At 43.8% G+C, this 21885-nt stretch overlaps 1 protein-coding gene across 2 annotated transcripts in view; it reads right to left on the bottom strand.

Annotated features, from left to right (window-relative positions):
• Positions 1-21885, bottom strand: part of agap1 (ArfGAP with GTPase domain, ankyrin repeat and PH domain 1) — a 174238-nt gene that overhangs the window by 97744 nt on the left and 54609 nt on the right. For both annotated transcript variants that reach the window (XM_076302927.1, XM_076302926.1), the window contains exons 2-3: positions 15550-15608; positions 14784-14871 (exon numbers count right to left, since the gene is read on the bottom strand). In XM_076302927.1, coding sequence (XP_076159042.1) covers positions 14784-14871; positions 15550-15608 — 147 coding nt within the window. The remainder of the gene's footprint in view (positions 1-14783; positions 14872-15549; positions 15609-21885) is intronic.

Below are 21885 nucleotides of genomic sequence, written 5' to 3'. Positions count from 1 at the left end.
ACACAAAGTAAGCATTTGTTTGCACAACTTGGAATTCCTATCCCAGATTAGTCTGTAATTTCAAAGCAATCGGTTTGCATGTTTTTTTTTTTTTAAACTACAGTTAACTAACAGGTTAAAGTAAGGTAACTAACTAACTAACTTCACAGTGTAGCAAAACTTAAGCAATTCAAGTATAGTTTACTCGATTTAAATGATCATGTTCACTTAAATTACTCCTTTTAGTCAAGTTATCTCAAAAAGCAAAATCAACATAATCAACAAAAGACAAAAACTGAGTTATACTAACTAAACATTTTAAGTAAGAATAGCTATTCAATTTTACAATCCAAAGTAACTTTCCCAAAACTGAATGCATGTGAGATTAGACACATTCTTCCTGTTGTTTGACTGTGGAATTGCATTGAATTTAATTCCACTTCCTGTCATTCCAATTCCAATTCAAATTCAACTTCCTGTGGGGCGGAGCCAATTCAATTCAAATTCCAATTCGTGAATTGAATAGAGATCCATTCTAAAATTCGGAATTTTGCACAAGCCTGACACACACACACATATATATATATATACATAGTGATGTGTTCTAGCCATGTCCTACAATCCCTAATATTTCCTCTTTTTACAGGAAATGAGTATTTCCAAACGCAGGGCTGCAGCACAGCAGGCTGAAGTGGATCGGTTGACGAAAACCCTGAGGGATTTGGAAAAGATGAGGGTACACACTAAGGATCAAACAAAACTTCTCTATCAAGTTTTTGGTAAATCAACCTCAGGTAAGCTCCATAAAATATTTGCATTGGGGGCCACTCGGAGTGAAATCAAGCAGATGAAAACCAAGCACTTCACTGTGAACGGCCCCTTAACCTACATTCCACATCATCTTCTGTGAAAGACCTGCGTGCCCAGATTTCCAAACAGTTTTCATCTGGGTTTGGGTTAAGGAGAGTTGGGTGGCCATCCCTCCTTATGTATGAGGCCAGGAGGGTGCTTAGTACACTCATCTGAGAAGTGTGTGAAGGGACATCTATGATAGCATTTGGTGGCAGTAAGGCATGTCCATATAAAATATTTGTATAACATTCTGCCTTTTAAGATATCTATTTATCTTCCAATCTATCTGTGTATCTATCTATCTATCTATCTATCTATCTATCTATCTATCTATCTATCTATCTATCTATCTACATTTTCATACCACACCCAAGGTAGGTCCGATTCCTAGCTTCCTACGATTAACAGCACCGCTGCTGGAACAAATTCTAGGGGAAACACTGGTCGTATTTCTTAAGGAGGGTTTAATCTCATTTATTGCTCTCTAGTAAAATATTTCTTAAGGAGGGTTTAATCTCATTTATTCCACTGCTTGGTTGAATTTCCCATTGTCCTACGTAATTTAGAACGACCATTAACCGTATGTTATCTGCACACCTATGAAGTAGATCCATTTTTTTGGCCGTATCACACTTGTATATTAATTCGCCGAACTCGTTGTGAAGTTTAAATGAACTGTCACGTTGCATCCGAGCTGTAAAATGCAGTCGTTCAGAACATTGCAACATTGTAGCATATGACGGAGGTGGCTTTTAGCTAGATGGATGACAGCAGGCTAAGTAAAATAGCGATGTTTCAAAGCTAAAGTTCATCAGAATCTTGGGATACGCCCGCTTGACAACGGGAGAGATAGAACTAACGACTGGCCTTTGGCCGAAGCAACCATCCATTTAGAACTAGTAACGGCAGTTTGTCCTGTGAGTTGAGAAATTAGCTGATATGTGTCGGAAGAAATTAGTTCTACAAACAAGACAGTTTTAGCGATTAAAACGTTTAAATTGTAACAGGAAATGAACACAACACAAGTGGCAACAGTGGAATAAGCGGGATAATGGACTCCACGGTGGTCTGTTCACAGAAGTTAATGCACTACGAGGTTTAAACGGCCCTCCGCTTCGCGTCGGGCCCGTTTTACAACCTCGACCGTGCATTAACTTCTGTGAACAGACCACCGTGTCGTCCATTATCCCTTACGTATTGCTCTCTAATAAAACATAATTAGTTGTGTTTGTAAACTGAATGGACACAGCTAGCTGAAAAATTGTCACTGAATTATGAATGATTTAATGTTTTTTGTAGTAAAATCACCACAGAAAATTACTGTGCCAAGGAGGCCCACACTCAGACCGCTTGCTCCTTTACCAGCCAGGGGACATGACATAACAACCCAGGTAGAGTAAACAGATACGGATTTACTTTCCATTTACCTAATACCACTTGTCGTATCCTTTTACTGGCCTCTGAATGAATCTTTCAAAAAAAAAAAAATCATGATAGTTAATACGTTTAATTTGGTTTCTTTATGGCAGACATCTTCACCAGACACCAAATTGCTGTCCCCATCGGTCTACACACCATATCTACAATTGCCTTGTCTTGGCCAATTGAAGATGCTGACCAACCAACATGATCCCGAGCCTAACAAGAAGGCTAGAATTACTCAGGCTCTACTGGACCACTTAAGCAGTGATTATTTTAAGATGCAAATTGCAGAGTGCATCCAGAACGAGACTACACTGACGAGCTGTGAACGCCGTCCTCACATGGCAACCAGGGTGTTGAGGGGCAAGTTGGCTACTGACATATTACTGTGCCTTTTTCGCACAGTCAGGCCTTCCAAACTCTTTGTTGAGTCCCCTGAACATCATAACCAATCTGATACCTCATCTGCAAAACAATTTTACCCTTATGTCACTGAAATCATTAACAGTGTCCTTGGGGAGATCAGAGTTAAAGTTCTTGAAAGACTCCGTTTTGCTTCTTTAGGAAATTCTCCAAAGATATCTCCTCAAACCTTTGAGAGAGCACTGAATGGGTTAAGCCTTGTTTTACAGAATCTTAAGACAGATTTAATTCTTGTTGAAGCTATAGCTGCAGACATATATGAACAAGCTCCAAGAACTGAAACTCCTGTTGAGGAATCAGGGACTAGAACACTTGCATATCAAGTTGAAGCTATTTCAGGTGATCTTATCAGAATTGCACATGGAAGTATTGCTTGCAGTCCATCAAATGACGAGGCAAGAACCTCAAAGTTGCAAAGACATGTTCAAAGCGACAACACTCAAAAAAAAAGTCAGGTTGAACCCAAGGCTGAGGCTATGAATGCTCCCATTGTGAAGAAAGAGGATATTGCATGGGAGGCACTGGACCAAAGGCAGCCATTTGAGGTTGCAAACAAAACCAAAAACATAGAGGCAAAGATTTCTTATATTTACCCACCAACTATGGCAGGTGCTAGTAGAGCTCTCTCTAGTACTTCCTCCTCCTCTTGCAGTGTGGCAGTTTTCCAGTCTGAAAAATGTGGGTCCTTACAGGAATCTGAAGTCTTTACACCAGAGAGCTCTTCAGATGAGCTTGAGATGCTGGCAGGTGCCAGTAGCGCTACTTCTGTCGCTTTATCCTCTCCCACTGGTGTAACCAATTTCAAGACTGTAGAATGTGGGCTAATTTCCTTTAAAACAGTTGAAACCTCAACATCGGAGGGCCTTTTAGTTGAAGTTGAGACGGCAGCAGGTACCAGTTGTAGTCCCTCAAGAAGCCTGGAAAAGTCCACTGAAGGATCACCAATAGACCAAAATAACCTTGATTGGAACATTAAAGATAATGCCCTGTGCTCACTGCCCAAAGACACCACTGTTGCATCACAGATGTCAAAAGAAGTGTTTGATTGGTCATCAAGCATGATTAATCAGCACCTTGCAGTTCAGAATTCTCAATCAGAAGAAATTCATTTGAGTATGCCCAGTGTTGCTCTTGATTCAACGTCCTCAGATGCTAACCAAGTGTCTGTAGAAAATGGAGTGTATACTGCCACCAGAAGTCAGTCTTTACCCAGCTTTTTTCCAGTAATTGCAGATGAAGTAATGCAATATCTTACATCACCAATATGTAAAGAAAGGATAACTCAAGCAGTGAAGAATGAACTCAAACATTCTCTTTCTGGAAATGACCTTCCATCATCAAATCTGAATGTGGGGCCTGAGGAAAGGAGAGCTATAAGGAACATGTTTAAAAAAGTATCCAAAGAACTAAGTCATATACTGTCGAGAGAACGCATTCTTTCCCTTTGGCCGAATGAGACAACAGGGCCCTCCCCTGACCACGATACTCTTCTCAGTCAAGTCAATGCAGTTGCATTACAACTAATTGAGACAGTGTTTAGTGAAGTCAAGGAACAACTTGTCAATAAAATAAAGCAGGAATCTCCAAAGAGGGGAGTTACTCCACTGGGCAGTCAGACAACAATAAAAGCTGTATGCACATCGTTAGAGGACATGAAAATGACCCTGGGGAATGAAATGTCCTTTGCTTCTGCCAGTGGAATGTTGCTGTCTGTGAGTTCTGAAAACGCAGAAGTTGGCACAGTTGTTCAAAGCCAGGTGGACACCATGGCTGAGGCCACTGGTGCTCCCAGTGGTTTAGAAGCTTTCAAGATTGAAGGATCTCAATCAGTCATCTTACAGGAAGCTGAAATCTCTTCATTAGAGATGTTTACAAATGAGGTTGAGACGCTGGCAGGTGGTAGTGGTGCTCTCTCTGGTTCTTCATCCCCCCAAAACAGCTTGGGAGTTTTCAAGATTGAAGAATCCCGATCAGTCATCATACAGAAAGCTAAAGTCTCTACACTAGAGATGTCTGCAGAAGAGGTTGAGATGCTGGCAGGTGCTAGTCCTGCGCTCTCTGATGCTTCTTCCTCCAGTTGTTTAGAGGTTTTCAAGACTGAAGAATCTCGATCAGTCATCTTACAGGACGCTGAAGTCGCTACACTACAGATGTCTGCAGAACAGGTTGAGACGCTGGCAGGTGCTAGTGGTGCTCTCTCTGGTTCTTCTTCCACCACAAGCAGCCTGGAAGTTTTCAAGACTGAAGAATCTCGATCAGTCATCATAGAGGAAGCTAAAGTCTCTACACTAGAGATGTCTGCAGAAGAGGTTGAGATGCTGGCAGGTGCTAGTCCTGCGCTCTCTAATGCTTCTCCTTCCTCCAGTTGTTTAGAAGTTTTCAAGACTGAAGAATCTCGAACAGTCATCTTACAGGAAGCTGAAGTCGCTACACTAGTGATGTCTGTAGAAGAGGTTGAGACGCTGGCAGGTGCTAGCGGTGCTCTCTCTGGTTCTTCTTCCACCACAAGCAGCCTGGAAGTTTTCAAGACTGAAGAATCTCGATCAGTCATCATAGAGGAAGCTAAAGTCTCTACACTAGAGATGTCTGCAGAAGATGTTGAGATGCTGGCAGGTGCTAGTCCTGCGCTCTCTAATGCTTCTCATTCCTCCAGTTGTTTAGAAGTTTTCAAGACTGAAGAATCTCGATCAGTCATCTTACAGGAAGCTGAAGTCGCTACACTAGTGATGTCTGTAGAAGAGGTTGAGACGCTGGCAGGTGCTAGTGGTGCTCTCTCTGGTTCTTCTTCCACCACAAGCAGCCTGGAAGTTTTCAAGACTGAAGAATCTCGATCAGTCATCTTACAGGAAGCTAAAGTCTCTACACTAGAGATGTCTGCAAAAGAGGTTGAGATGCTGGCAGGTGCTAGTCCTGCGCTCTCTCCGCTCTCTTCTTCCACCACAAGCAGCCTGGAAGTTTTCAAGACTGAAGAATCTCGATCAGTCATCATAGAGGAAGCTAAAGTCTCTACACTAGAGATGTCTGCAGAAGAGGTTGAGATGCTGGCAGGTGCTAGTCCTGCGCTCTCTAATGCTTCTCCTTCCTCCAGTTGTTTAGAAGTTTTCAAGACTGAAGAATCTCGATCAGTCATCTTACAGGAAGCTGAAGTCGCTACACTAGTGATGTCTGTAGAAGAGGTTGAGACGCTGGCAGGTGCTAGTGGTGCTCTCTCTGGTTCTTCATTCCCCTCTACCAGCCTGGAAGTTTTCAAGACGGAAGAATCTCGATCAGTCATCTTACAGAAAGCTACACAAGAGATCTCTTCAGATACAGTTGAGGTGCTGGCAGGTGCCAGCAGCACTCCATCTGTTGCTTCATCCTCTCCCAGCAGTTCTCAGCGTTCTCGATCACAGGAGATTCAATTGAGTGTGCCAAGTTTTACTCTTGAATCAACAGGCTCAGACACCAACCGAGTCTATACTACCATCAAATCTCAATCTTTGCCCTGCCTTTATCCAGCTATTGCAAACGAAGTAATTCAATATTTTACTACATCATTTAAGGACAGGATGACTCAAGCAGTTAAGTATGAACTCAAACGTACTTTTTCTGTAAAAGAGTTGTCATCCACACCACAACCAAAGCTGGGGCCTGATGAGAGGAGAGCTATAAGGACCACGCTTAAAACAATATCAAAAGAACTAAATGCTTTAATGTCAAGAGAACATATTCTCTCCCTTTTGTCAGTTGAAACAGCTGCTTGCGGCTCACCTGAGCATGATGTTCTTCTTGATCAACTCAATGCAGCTGCATCACAACAAATAGAGGCAGTGTTTAGTGAAGTTAAGGAAAACCTTGCCACTAAAATAAACCAAGAGTCTTCTAAAAGGGGAGTATCTCCATTGGCCAGTCAAACAGCAATGCAAGCTGTATGCAAGTCATTAGAAGATATAAAAATGACTTTGATTGGGGATGAAATGAGTGTCTCCTCTGCCAGTGGAATACAGCTGTCTGTGAGTTCTGAGGACACCAATGTTGTTCATGAAATGTCAAGTGCAAACAACATGTTACCTGGAGCAAAAACTCCATCAACAATTTCTCTTGGTTCTCAGACACCACATGCTGCCACTAAGAGTTTGTCACTTCCCAATTTTTATCCCATTATTGCTAATGAAGTTCTTCAGCATTTCTCTACAACATCATTTAAGGACCATGTTCGTCAAATATTGAAAAAAGAATATAAACGTTCACAATCTTTGAATGACATAACATCAGTACCACAACAGAAACAGGGGCCAGAGGAGAGGCATTTTACAAGGGACATGCTAAGAAGTGTATCTAGAGAGCTAAATGCTTCAATGTCCAGACAAAGTGAATCCATGTCGCCTGAGACTCTAAGGCCCTCTTCGGCACCTATAGATGACACGCTCCTGCGGCTTAATGCAGTTGCATTAAAACTTATCAATAGAGTTTATTGCCAAGTCAAGGAAAAACTGACTGCTGCAATCAAACAAGAATCTCCAAAGAGGGGGTTGTCTTTTGTGGCTAGTCAGACAGCAGTTAAGGCTGCTTGCAGAACATTAGATGTTATCGAAAGGACTCTCATAGATGGGGCTAGAAGCCCTTCCACCTCACCTTCGCAACTTCAAAAGAGCAAGGATCTTGAAAGGGAAATAGCTTCTGAGGAAACCTTAGAGGTAGAAAATTCATCATCCAGTATTGATGTAGTCACTGATGAACTGATTGAGAATGTGGTTACTAGCATCTTTTTGGACACCGACTCTGCACTATCTAGTAGGGCTGGTACACCTACTCAAAGAGTTGGAGGAGGCACGTGGTTAAATGAAGTAGTCAAGCAGTCCGTTAACATGTCACCTACAGGAAGCAAGGCATATAGTGCAAAGAGTCCAGATGATACCAATGTCTCACTCCCTCTAGGATCTTTCACTCACTTGCTGCCCAGAATTACAGATGAAATTCTGGAACATTTTTCCACGGCATGCTTCAAAGACTGCATAATTCAGTCTATGAATAATGTGATGGGACAGCGTGTGTCTGCAGTCAATATCAAAGACATAATGGAGGTCATAGTTAAGAGTGTTTATCACAAAATGGCTCTGTTGATAAATAGAAACACTGCAGACTCTCAGATTGTTGAACACGAAATCCCAAAACCGGAAATGAAGGAACTTCCTGTCCTAGAAGTTGAGGATCCATGGTCTGCTCATGAGTTGGCCAGTACTATTAAACAGATCACTGTGGCAGCTCTTAACCACTTGAGTACCCAGCTTAAAGATAAAATTAAACAGAAATCCAGCAGCCAGGAGGAAAGTGAGTTAGTTATCAATGCACTGAGTGAAACTTTGGGAACTATGGTTGCATGCATCAGCAACATTCAGTTTTTCAGCGAAGAGTTACACTGTTACATTTGTAAGATAAACAACATTCCCACTCAGAAATTGATAGGACAGTGGATATCATTATCTAAACTAGACTTCATTTCTATATGTCTAGCAACATCTGTGTTAGATGTTGTATATCATGATGACACTGCAACTACCTCTAATTCGAAAACATCACAGAATGAGCTTGAAGCAAATAGTCAGTCATCAGAATCTATTATTGCTCCCTCAAAACCAGTATGCCCTGCTACTAAAAGGTCATTTCGAGCCAGGAAGTGGTCATCATGCTCAACCTTTCAGAAATCTGCAGACACTGCACAAACCATTGCAGTTTACAGCAAAAGCCTTGAAGTTTTGCCCAGGACTGACATGAAGAGTGACAATGAGGACCGACTTGAAAGCTTATCAAGTTGGTCTACACGTATGTCCACGTCTTCGAGTATTTCAAGTCTCGATGAAAAGAGAAATTACCTCTGTTCACCTGTTTTAAAATCGGTCATGAATTTCAGCGAGGAGCTGCAAATGGACTATACAATGCAGCCTAAACCTCCATGCAAAAAAAGTGATCAGTCTTTCCAAAATCTACCAGTTCGAACCACAAAAACTTTGGGTAGGAGGAAAGTGAGATTACACACAATCTTCCGTAACCCTGAGGAGTTCTCTGATGAGGAGTCCAGCAATACATCATGCTCAGCTCCTGAGGACCTCCACACATCTTCCTCCGAAGAGGACCTATCATTGAGCTCCCACAAAAGGCATTCCAAATAGTCTCACAGAAAAGCCTTAGTCATTCCCTTTATCCCATGCAATAATAAAAAAAAAACTCATAAAAATAAACTCATGCATTCAATCCACTGTCTCCTGTCCCATGATTTCACTACATGTTTTGCACGTGCCTATACTAAAACAATCTTCTCCACATCTTTCCTAAATCTCATGACATTTTCCATCAAAATCAACAAAAAGTCGAAAAGAAAGGCCATAGGGCAGAAAATCCAAATCTAGCCTTAAAGGAGAATTCCGGTGTGATATTGACCTAAAGTATGTTGAAACATGATACCGAGTGTGAACGTATGTCCCACAGCTCATCTCAGCTTGTCCCTTGCACTCAGAAATCTGGCGCTAGTTAGCCGATGCTACCAACAGTTTTTCGAGGGGGGTGCCTCGGGCATCGGCCTAGCCATGCAAATAAATCACTGTTTTACACCATTTACGAGGCTCAAAGTATCTCCATACTTCATTGGTAGACTTCCGAGGGCCTTGACATTTAAAACAAGACTTTGAGAAAAAGCGCTGGTAGTTTATTTACAAGACGGTTTATACAGACAGTACCTTCATGAAGTTTACCGTTCGCCGCCATCTTGAATTTAGTCACGAAAAGTCGAGCGACGAATACGAATGAACAGGTATGATAAGGGACCAGATTCCAAAAATAATTCAGTGGAAATGCATGGATTCCAGTTGAACCAGAATCCATGAATTTCTACTGAATTACTTTTGGAACCTGATCATACCTGTTCATTCGTACTCGTCATGTTTTTTGGAATCTCGTGTTTTGGAGGGGAAAAAGGCATGTCAGTGTGAACACTACCTTACGGGTTAAGTAGAAATGAAGCCCCATGACAAAACATCCATAACTTCAAAGTTGTTCAACTGCCCTGGAATTTATTTTAAAAAGGACATATTAACCAAACTAGGACATAAGAGTATATTTTAAAGAGTTAAAAACAGAGACAGCTAGGACAACTCTTCAAAATATGTTGAGACAACAAGTCTCCAGGCTAAACCCTCCATATCTGAGCGCGGCGGTCCAAGCTGGAAGGGACGGGTTTTCCATAATGATATGGTGTGTGTTTGCTGTGAGGGAAAAGGAAGCAGCAAGGTCAGTGGTGCAGGGTGCCTCTCTCTCTCTGTGTGTGTGTGTGTGTGTGTGTGTGTGTGTGTGTGTGTTACATTTTCCAACTGCAACGCAATGAAAAGAAGGCTGTGTCTTCTATTTTCCTGCCCATGATGGCTGAACCATCAGGGACACTGGATGGCAAACTGACTCGGGGGGGGGTTATCGTGATGTAGGCGATGTAGTGTGTTGGTGTGTGAGAGCTGTGGGGCTCTGGAGCAGGGTGGTGTGTGAGAGCTCTGGAGCAGGGTGGTGTCATCTTAAGACAGGAGGGGGAGGGACACACACACACACCCTCTAGCTAATTACACTTTACACTGTTCTACCACAAGACCAAGCCTCCGGTAACCCACTTCAGAGTGCAGCGTGTGTGCGTGTGCGTGTGTGTGTGTGTGTGTGTGTGTGTGTGTACGCCTTTGTGTGGAGGGGGATATTTTAGGCTTACTCAGCAGGGGCCTCCAGCAATAAGGGGGCCATCCTGTGTGTGTGTGTGTTTTTAATGAGGTTTTCCTAAACAGCCTCTTCAAGATTGTGGCATTGGCAAAGGGAATTTTTGAATTGCTCAAATACGCAGACTTGAACATAAACGTATACACCACAAACACAAATGTAGAAATACATTAAAAAAAAAAAAAAAAGGCAAATACAGGCCACAATGCCACCACCCCTTTTCATAGCCATTAAACCAGTGGGACTGAACAGAAACATGCTGGGTGTGTGTGAAATCTGATCTGTGCCCTCAGATGTGTGTGTATGGTCTGTGGTTGGCCCTCTCAGGTGTGGGTGGGTGGCTTGTGGTCAGGAAGAGTCCTGTTAACTCCAGCAGTGCTGTGCTTTCTCCCGCCCCCCCCCACACACACACACACACCCAGGAGCCTGAATGTGTCCAGGTGCCTGTGTGTGTGTGTGTGTGTGTGTGTGTGTGTTACCCATCAGGAATGTCCTCGGCTATTGTGGAGGGGGCATGAAGGGACATGAGAGATGGTCAGATGCAGAGCTATAGTGAAGACCCAGGAAGTGACATGAGAGATGGTCAGATGCAGAGCTATAGTGAAGACCCAGGAAGTGACATGAGAGATGGTCAGATGCAGAGCTATAGTGAAGACCCAGGAAGTAGAAAAGGGGAGGAGGGGAAGAGAGAAAGGTTCCGCTCTCTACTGCAGCAGTCTGAGGACAAGGTCTCTCAGCCAAAATCTGACCACAGTGGCACCTTTACAACATAACATTTAGACCCTAAGGCGGGGATCACATTAGCCAGCGGCAAGCGGCAGGTTTCCTAATGGTCTCTATGGTTCTGCAGCGGCAGGTTTCCTAATGGTCTCTATGGTTCGGCAGCGGAACGGTGGCGTTGAGCAAGCTGAGCGTTGAACTTGGTTCAACTTTCAAAGCGCAACGCGAGCGTATTCAATTGTCCGTTAAGGCAAACCGTTTGTGTTACTACTGGAACGAGATATTCTGGTCTGAGCGTTACGTTACGCTTGCCGCTGCTGCTGCTGCTTGCGGCTAATGTGATCCCCGCCTAAGACTAGCTTGAACGAGACCAGCAGAAAATAACAATTGGAATCCCTAAAAATAGCCAGAGACCTTGAGGTTCAGTGAGCTGCGGTAGAGAGCATTGAGAGGAAGAGGATGGGGAACGAGGGAGGAAGAGAGAAAAAGGGAAAGACAGTTACCTGCGTCCACGTCAGCTAGAAGAAAGTGCAGCCAAGGAAAGAAATCAAAAAAGAGGCAAACAAATCAAAGAGGCAGGCCAGGTGGTTCCTTTATCTGAGTGTGTGTGTATGTATGTGTGTGTGTGTAGAGAGAGAAAGATAGAGAGGCAGAGAGAGAGAAAAAAGAGTGTGAGAGGGAGAGAGAGAGAGAGAGAGAGAGAGAGAGAGAGAAAGGTGAGAGAGAGAGAGATTCAAATGAGATCACCCCTCAGGATGAAGTCAGGAGAGAGACAGAGAGAGAGAAAAAAAGAGTGTGAGAGGGAGGGGGAGAGAGAACTGGGCAACTGTGCCACACTGACCAGAGTGATGCATCAGGAAGAGACCTATGTATCAGTTGAAATGTGTTATTGGAACATGGACATTCACACATTACTGCAGATCTATTCTAAACATAATGCACATATTTACATGAATATGCTTTGTTTGTTTGTTTGTTTGTGTTTCCTTCCCGTATCAGTGAATTGTGTATAACCTGTATGGTGAATAACATTATTGGTTTATGATCAATTGGTCTTAGGTTAGGAATGTTCACTGAAGGGCCCTTTTCACGGTCACAACAGTTCAGCGTCGCCCTCCCTAGTCTAACAGATCATATCTCATAATGAGCAGGCTGAGCTGTATTCTTGTGTGATCAGAAGGAAAGGACACCTGCAGCTCTGTTTCAGCAGACATCCGTCTCGATGCTCTCTCACGCACACCATAACACACACACACACACTCACAAACACACAATAAAGGAGAGGATTACACACATCCATGCATATATCTTATCACCCCCCTTTAATAGTTTTGCCCCAGTCTCAAAGGGCCAGGCTGTTTCAACTATGTTGAGTTTTATTAACTTTGTTTTTAACTTGCTCTGCCTGATTGCTTGTATTACTCTGCCAGAATATACTAATTAGAAGAACCTCTTTCAAAGCAGAGGAATGTGAAGGGATAAACGTTTTGTTTACAGCTTTCTTGGCTTGTTTGTTTTGTTCTGTTTTCTTTTGTTTTGAGTCCAGATCAGGCTGTGCTTGCAATATTCTGTTAAGTTCAGATACAATTTTTAAAAAAAAGAAAAAAAAAGTCCTTTACTCTATCCGTAATTGTGCCAGCTATTTGGATCGGAGATCTGTAGCTGTTGTTTCAACGTCACACAGCCCACACTAAACCCCTCCATGCTGAAGTATAGTGTTTCTCTTGGCACACTCTGGTATAATCCTGATCTACAAACACACTATTGAGATTTTCTCGGGGTTAGTTCCTGGGATGCCAGTGGTAAGAGCTGGCTGCTGTGTGGACCAACAGAAGACAAACACACACACACTGGGAAAAGGAGAGAGGAATGGATAGAAGAACAGAAAAAAGGAGGACAGGGGAGACACTCTGGAGGACAACAGAGAACAAACGTCATTAGAGACAAGAGAACAGAGGATAAAGGGGAAAGTAGAGCAGGTTCTAAGAGGGCAGGAGGGGAAAGTAGGGCAGGTTCTAAGAGGGGAGGAGGGGAAAGTAGAGCAGGTTCTAAGAGAGCAGGAGGGGAAAGTAGGGCAGGTTCTAAGAGGGGAGGAGGGGAAAGTAGAGCAGGTTCTAAGAGGGGAGGAGGGGAAAGTAGGGCAGGTTCGAAGAGGGGAAAGTAGAGCAGGTTCTAAGAGGGCAGGAGGGGAAAGTAGGGCAGGTTCTAAGAGGGGAGGAGGGGAAAGTAGAGCTGGTTCTAAGAGTGCAGGAGGGGAAAGTAGAGCAGGTTCTAAGAGGGCAGCATTACTGGGAAAGGGTGAGAGCAAGTGAGTGTGTGAGTGTGTGTGTGTGTGTATAGAGACAGTGCTAAGGACAGCGACAGATGTACAACATAGACAAAGGATGAGAGACACAGAGAACACAGCAGCCAGGTCCAGCACCAGCCATCTGCAGCAGTGTCCTGACATTAACCTCAAGGATTTCCATTTTAATATTTGAAGCCTGCACACTTAAATTATTTACATTATCATCTTATTATAGTTTTTATTAGTACAATTATTATTATTGTCTCCTGTTTTGACTATTTCAAATATGACTATGCTCTGCGGTATTGTAACTTGAATAGTCATGCCAATAAAGCACAATGAATTGAATTGAATCAGCATGTCCATCATTGATTGATAGGAGCACATAACTACTGGTGGATCAGTGACCTCATGTTTTAAATCATGTGTTGATATATGCATGGGTTTTAAATGCAAGGCCCTTCTTTAAATGGAACAGCTCTGATTTTGGCAAATTTTTTCTTAATTCTTTTGCTTTTAGTTATTCACCTTCCTGTCCATTTATGCATAATCTTAAGAACCCAGATGCCTTTATGTCAGTTTAAGATGCATGACGGACACCAGTGTAAAAGGTGATGTGTCTTAGCTGTCCACCTGTGATCCGGTCTTACGCGTGTGAACAGGGGGCCTTACAGGAGTTGGGAATGACTGGCTTACTTTCCTGTGTTTTTAAGACATTGAGTACACGCTACGCTACGTGCAACTGAACCATCCTTCGGCCCTACAAAACCCAAGAGATGCAGAAGCAACAGAGCGATGCTCATGTAATATCTCTAATAAGGAGCATGAAATATTCACAGGATGGTGAATAAGGGGGGGGGGGGGGGGGAGAGAGAGCTGCCTGGCCCATGGATTCTGTTCCCATACTGAGCCTAGCACTGCAGGCAGCCCGCCAAGCTCCCGATCCCTCAATAATGCAGAAGGACCAGGGTGGTCTCCTACTGCTTACAGGCACAAACGCTCTCACACACACAGCCAGAGAGAGTGTGTAAGAGAGAGAGGAGAGAGACACGCTCACACACACACAGCCAGAGAGAGAGGAGAGAGACACGCTCACACACACACACATATTTCATAGAACAGCTGCTGAAAGGAAGCCTTGGGCTTGGCTGTAGGAAGGCACATAGACATGTGCGTACACACACACACACACACTCTCGCACAGACACACTCTAACTTTATATTTTCCTTTATATTGCTATCAATGTTTAATAACTAACTACTAGGCGCTAGAGCTGTGTTTTGTTTTTGAAACTGGGAACTGCGTACTGGCCTTCAGTATGTGTGTGTGTGTGTGTGTGTGTGTGTGTGTGTGTGTGTGTGGTGCCCTTACCTTCTGGCGACTCCTCCTGTACGTACGTTCCCGTCAGGTACCTGTGCACGAGGGCAGACTTCCCACTGGCCAGATTGCCAACGATGCCCTGAAATGAAGAGATCAGCCACACTTATCTCAACACAATCTACACAATTCACAATCTCCCCAATCTGATACTATGGTAATTATGGTGCATAATTATGTTGCTTAATTGCATTTCGTATTTGTTGCATAATCACCTCTGCAATGGTGCATGTACTCGGCCTTGATGTTCATGGCCATAGTTTCAAATGAAATAGCATCCAAACTTATTTCAGCATTCTACACAAATGATGAATGATGTCCCTCCCACTGACACTATGACAATTATGTTGCTTTATTCCACTTTGTGTTAGCTGCATAGCCTCCGCAATGGTATTATGTGCCCTGTGTTAGCTGCATAGCCTCCGCAATGGTATTATGTGCCCTGTCCCACTGTTTGTAATGAAGGAGTCGTGGGCAGTGGTAGTGTAGTGGCTAAGGAGCTGGGCTAGCATGCAGGAGCTGGGCTAGCAGGCAGGAGCTGGGCTAGCATGCAGGAGCTGGGTTAACATCCAGGAGCCTGAAAAGTTGTGGCTTTAATACCCAGCTTCCACTGTTGTGCTCTTGAACAAGGCACTTAACCCAGTTAGCTCGGGGGACAATGGCCCTTGTGATATAACTGACTGAATGAAGCTAAAGAAGCTAATGAAGCTAAAGAAGCTAATGAAGCTAAAGTAGCTAATTAAGCTAAAGCAGCACTCACCACTTTGAGTTCCGGGACTGAGCGGCTCAGGGTCCATTCCTGGCTGTTCACAAACGCATCTGTAACACAAGAGCAGAAAAGACGTTGGTTAATAACCCAATAAAGTGTACGTGCTTTATTCAGATAAGATACATCTACATATTATTCATCATCAACCCCACAGTGGGTTTGTGATGAGGCTGCAGTAAAACCTGCAGTGCCTCCACTTCAAGAAACTCCACACACGCACACAGACACACGCGCACACACTCACAGGCGCGCGCACACACTCACACACAAACACACACAAACAGACACAGACACACACATTCATCCTAATGTTTGCAACTTTGTACATTTAATTTGAATAATTTTAAGCCCTTCGTAGGTCTTGCCATTTTAGGGCCACTAACCAGCTCTACATCAACTGGCTACAGGGCTATGCTTCCACTGACAGAGTGTATCAGAGTGGAACAAAGGGAGGATGGATGTGAGACTGCAGCCATGTTGTTTTAAAGCTGACAGCCTAGCTTGCCATTAACAAACAAAACAATGCACATCATGGGCTGGCTCAGATGAATATACCAATACACCCTTAATAATAATAATAATAATAATAATTATAATAATAAAGTTATATCCATCTAATAAGCTACCAGTGGGGGCAAACACAAGGACCAAATACAACGCCTCGGGTCAGTTATGAATGGAATTACTGGGATCTACAAAAAAAAGTAAATCCATCAACAACATTTTCCACGGTAAGGATCAAGATTCAACCCTACTCCTATGGACAACCACAGCACAGATCCAGGTTACAGGCCACATATATAAAACACAAGTCTACGTACAGACAAGCACTTAACACAGAAGCAGGGAGTTAAAGAAGAACAACTAAAGCAGCCTAAAGACCATGTTGGCCTACTACACACTGAAAAGACCTTGCTTGCTTGCGTGCCAAGAATGCTTCTCCTGGCTGGGACCCTTTTAAAGAAGCTTGATTTCAAACAAGCTTCGTTTTCTTCCGTGAATTTTTGACTGGTTCCACAAAGGCTGTCGCAAGAGTCAGGTGGGTGGCAGCTGCGGTATTTGTGGGAGTACAAGAGTCAGTTTATCAAACCAAATTAAGCCAGTCAACATCACCATGCTGAGGGAGTACTGTGGGAGGGGGAGGGGAGGGGAGGGGAGAGGGGGAGTGTGGGTAATATGGGTCTCTGGCTCAAATGCAAGACAGTCCACTTTGTTAGCCATTATGTTGGCAGTTGCACCCTGCTCAGCATTTCAAAGTCTGCTAGAAACACATATTTAATGAAAAGCCAACACAGTGGATGTGTGGAACCCTGTCAACAATCCGTATGATTTCAGGGCTTATTCAGACCAGAGCCGAAACTAAATGAGGTTCTGTTATCACTGCGAGTAAATTTTTAACCATTTACACATCATCACCATGAAGAGCATTGGGACGAAGCCATCAAGACTGATGTTACAAATTGGATAATTTTTTGCTAAAAATGTATTATTCATTTAAAAGTTCCCAGTTGTATGACTATTTATGAATTAGTTAAATGTACATACAGGGACACGGCAAACACCTTTCTTTCTTTCCTTACTGTGAACAGCTGATCTAAGATCTGTAGATCCATTTGATTTAAAAATTCAATTGAGCATTTTTTCACATCAATAATCACACTAAATTTTTCACATCAATCGTCCACCGTAGCACTAACTTTCACAGATGCAGATGACACCACACTTCTATTAGTCAAAACATTGCTTATGTTTCATGTGACTGGGGGGGGGGGGTCTGTGTTTAACTACTGATGGATTTCCCGTTTGTTCTGTGTCTCTGATGAGCACATCCCAATCCCAGTCCAATCCCGCCGCCCAACAGGTCCATACATGTCCCTTTTGTTTGAGTGGGCTGTGACAGATCAAGCTGTCGTCAGATCAAGCACAGACACGTTTCGGCGTAGTGCCTTCTTCAGTGCGCTCTGTTTACACATCTTTATATATTGATTACATCCATGTGTGTGTGAATTTGCGTGCATGAGACTGTGAGTGCTTTATTATGTAAGAATGGTCTGCCATGTGCATTTGTGTGTGTGAGACAGGGAATTGGTGTGTGTGTGTTTGTGTTTGTTTGTGTGTGTGTGTGTGTGTGTGTGTGTGTGTGTATTTATGTATGTGTGGTTTAGTCTTTCTCTCGCCCCCCTTGTTTCCCATGACCTTCTGCCTTCCAGCCTACACAGTCTGGGCCAAGATACAGAACACACACACTTAATAATGTGCTGCTCTACGTTTGGGCAGCAGCAGCAGAGACCAGGAAATAGAGAGCGACATGGAGAAAGTGTATCCTAGGGAGACCGATAAACAAAATGCGTCCAGCACATCCTGTTGTGATGCTGGGGTCGGTCAACGTGTCCTCTTTCCCAGTGTTCGCTGGTCAACGCCCTGACCTACTCTCCATCGCACAGCTGCATCTTGGGATAGCCTCCCGACCCCCTCCACACTTTCCACCCCCACGATCGTGCTTGATGTGTTCTGCGCTTTCATCATCCCTCCTGCATCTTTCATCTCCATACCATTAACCTCCAGATCCCTCATGTCTTCCGATCCCTCTCTCTATCTCTCTCATCACTCTCTCTCTCTCTTAACACCCCCAGGTCTTGTCCTTCTCCAGGGCCGGGGGTAAAGTAGGCCAGCACTGCCCAGAGCAGGAGCCACTGGCGCCACACCCACCCAGATTCTACACACACACACACACACACACACACACACACACACACACACACACACACACACACACACACAGAGAATGAGCCTCCACTCCAGCCAAGCAGGGAGCTATGGATGCGTTACTAATTCATAGTGTTGCAGAATCTGTGTCAAGCATATCTCTCGCTGTGTGTGTGTGTGTGTGTGTATCAAGCAGTACAGAGGAGAATCTGTGTCACCCCATGACAGTTCATGTCCAATTAGACCTAATGGTGGCAGAGGTATGCTCTTAGGTACCGCTCGACACCCTGTAGCACCCACAGCTGCCAATCAAGCTTTCATCTACAAAAGTGCAATGGGAAAAAAAATAACTTCAAACGCTAGGTGAATATCACAAGAACTCACGTGCCATTACACTTACATTAGAAGTCTAACTAGTTCAGGATACAATGCAGCCAAATTGAAAGACGGAGAATCACAAATTCATATACAGCTGCAGTAAAAGCATCCAAAAAATCTGGGCGCATTAACGTGTCTAGAAGAAGGCTGTCCAGCAGCATAATAAAGTCTGAAGAGCCGTCAGAGGGACTACACTGGGCACACTTGGTATGACTGTATGTGGTGTGTTCGTACATATCTGTATGTGGTGTGTTCGTACATATCTGTGAATTCAAGCAACGATAAAGTCCTGTCAAAACCCTTTCCATCTCATCAGTAATCGCTCGCTCGCTCGCTCGCGCTGACCAAACACAAGACACTTCCCATCACTGACACTACCAAAATGTCATAAACAGTACAAAAATTGTGCTCGACAGTATGGAACCTTTGTGTGTGTGTGTGTGTGTGTGTGTGTGTGTGTGTGTGTGTGTGTGTGAGAGTGAGAGAGAGAGAGAGAGTGAGAGAAAGGGGGAGGGAGGGAGAGAGAGAGAGAGAGAGAGAGGGAGAGACATGGTGCACTGGAAGCATGGCTGCATTAAGCACACAGAGGCTTCATTGAGCCTTTAGAGTCTCGGATGAGGAGAAGATAAGAAAAATAAAGGAAGCGGAAACAAAAAAAATCAAAAGCATGCAACATGAAACAGGCGGTCAGAACCCTGAACAAGTATGACCCCTGCCCTACCCCCATTCTACACACACACACACACACACACAAAAAGAGATGCAGTGTATGTGGATCTGATGTGTTAAGCAGCCCTCTCCCTCCAGTGACCCATGGAGAGGCTAGGTCGGGTCCTAGAGGCCTAGAGGCCCCAGTGGCCACTGAATCAGCCCAGAGTGGTCCTACAGGCTTTGGGCTTTCTCCATCACACACACACACACACACACAACGGCCTTTGTTGCCAGAGACCGAGTTGAGCAGGGGGTGGTTACATCTGGCAGTCAGTAAGCTGGTACCATGGCTGGACGACCAAGTTCAACTGCATCACACACAAACGTACGTACACACACACACACGCCGCTCTACCACCACAGGATGTTGTTACAGCTGCTTCCTGTTTTGCAGGCGGCTGCCACTGCGTTCCATTTTTTTTTTAAAAAGCTTCTCTCCTCTGGGGCACTTCACGATGACCAGTGGAGCGCCAGCCAGATCCATGGCATCTCACCATCACCACCAGCCATCGACCGCTTCACACACCCACACACAATCGTTGGTCAATTGTTGGTGTGTGTCGGTGTGTGTCGGTGTGTGTGTGTGTTGTAGATGAACTTGGGTCACCATTGATTTTCACTTCTGGGGGCTGGCATGCTTGTTTGTGCATGTCAAACAGAACATACACGATATATAGTATCTACGATACGCACAGCATGGTGATGTGCAATGCCCTTTGTAACAAGGAAACAATAGCAATAATAACCACACAATGATTTTCCTGGTTGTACTAAATTGTGCTTAAATCTGGTTAGAATCATAACCGCGCTGCACTAATTTGTTAAAAACTGTTGCATTCGAGTTAATTCTGCAAACCTACCACCACAAATAGAATTCAATTATGTGGGAAACACTGGGCCTGGTACTGTTTTTTCTGTCTCCTTTTAACAAACACACCTCATCCTATTCGAAAAGGGTCAACATGCAAGTGAACACACTCAACATACACACGTCTGCACACACACACAATGCATCCAGGCAGCTAGTGGGACATCTTGAAGTGTGTAATACCTTGGGATATGGAGAGGGCTACCACTGGCCAGTCAGCAGATAATGTAGAAAAAGGTGCGCACATCTAAATGTTAAAAAAGGTAGGTGCTGGACTCAAAAAGTGACAATAAAAGTCAGCAGATAGCCAAGCGGTTTCACACACACACACGGTCAGCAGATAGCCAAGCGGTTTCACCCAGTCAGTCATTAGAGTTGCTGTCAATCAACCATTGATAGCACGCAGGCAAGCACAGCAGACATACTCTCACACACAAAGCGAACTCACACACACCTGTGTATGATTCACACACTGTGTTAAACCTTTAAATGCTATTCCTCATTTTTGTAACAAATGTAAGTCAGTGTTTCCTCTATGTTGATTTGGTAGTGGCGGCCCGCCACGGTTTAATTTTCTTCCCCCACGGTATCAGAAATGGGGCAGACGCACAATAGTCGCAGTTGCCTTTTAAATGATCCTGCCGACATTATGCACCCCCGTTGGCGGCCGCTAACATTGCAATTTAACAACAAGCAGAACTATTCAGAGGTTTGGGGCTGTCCAGTTTAACTCCACATAGTGTGTTGATGTGCTTATTGTCCAAACGTTTGCTTTCTTCTGAGTCACTATTAAACACCTCCACCAAAAACGTCACCGCGGTGGGTCCGTTTTAATAAGACAACGTTCAACTCAGTTCTGACAGCTCACGTCCTGATATCAAACATCTGGAAACATTAAAACGATAAGTGAGTCACTAATATAATACAAATTGGAAATAGTCTATAGATGTAGTAATAGATGTAATGATGTTAAAGTAAATAGTTGTGTTGTATGACACGGAAAAGTTTTTTTTAATGATTTGGGCTACACAGACGCACAAAGGCCGCACGACCTAAACGTTTGTTACCCTTGTTGCTAAATGTGAAAATAAATTAGCAAAAAGAAGTGCAACCATTTTTTTAATTTTCTAACGAATTAGGCTACAGAATGCTTAGCCTAGGCCAGGGGTCGGCAAACTGCGGGCCGAGCATTTTATTTGGTTATCAGGCTGCTCGCTATTTTTTTCCTGCGATAGAGACGACGTTGGTTAGCCTTACTGCAAACTGCTTTTCATTCTCCTTAGAGAACGTTTGCAATGGCAATGTCAAAACATCATGTTAAATAGAGATAACATCATGTTAAACTAAGTTAACTCTTAGTTATCTCCTTTGCAGCAGATCTAATGTGAACGTTATGCGATCCATTTAATTGGGAACGCGTCTGCACTCACGAGAGGGAGAGAGAGCCGCAGGTTCCAGCTGGCTTGCCATTGTTGATAATTGATATCTCCTTCTTATAAGAAACTTTTAAAAGGAAATCATGAAGGCAACAGTAGTTCCCACTACTGACCATTTAAAAACTGAGAGGGCCCAGCCATAGGCACAGCACTAGCCATAGCGGTGCAGGCAGAAGATCATTGAGAAATAAACGTGAATTAAAGCGACTGTCTTAAAATTAGCAGTAT

Source organism: Alosa pseudoharengus, unplaced genomic scaffold (genome assembly GCF_046254945.1).
Source record: "Alosa pseudoharengus isolate Yale_2024_CS ecotype anadromous, Long Island Sound unplaced genomic scaffold, YU_APseudo_1.1 YU_APseudo_1.1_scf_24, whole genome shotgun sequence".
Classification (NCBI taxonomy): domain Eukaryota; kingdom Metazoa; phylum Chordata; class Actinopteri; order Clupeiformes; family Clupeidae; genus Alosa; species Alosa pseudoharengus.
Note: the sequence above shows the minus strand (reverse complement) of the source record. Positions and strands in the feature narration are given on the sequence as shown.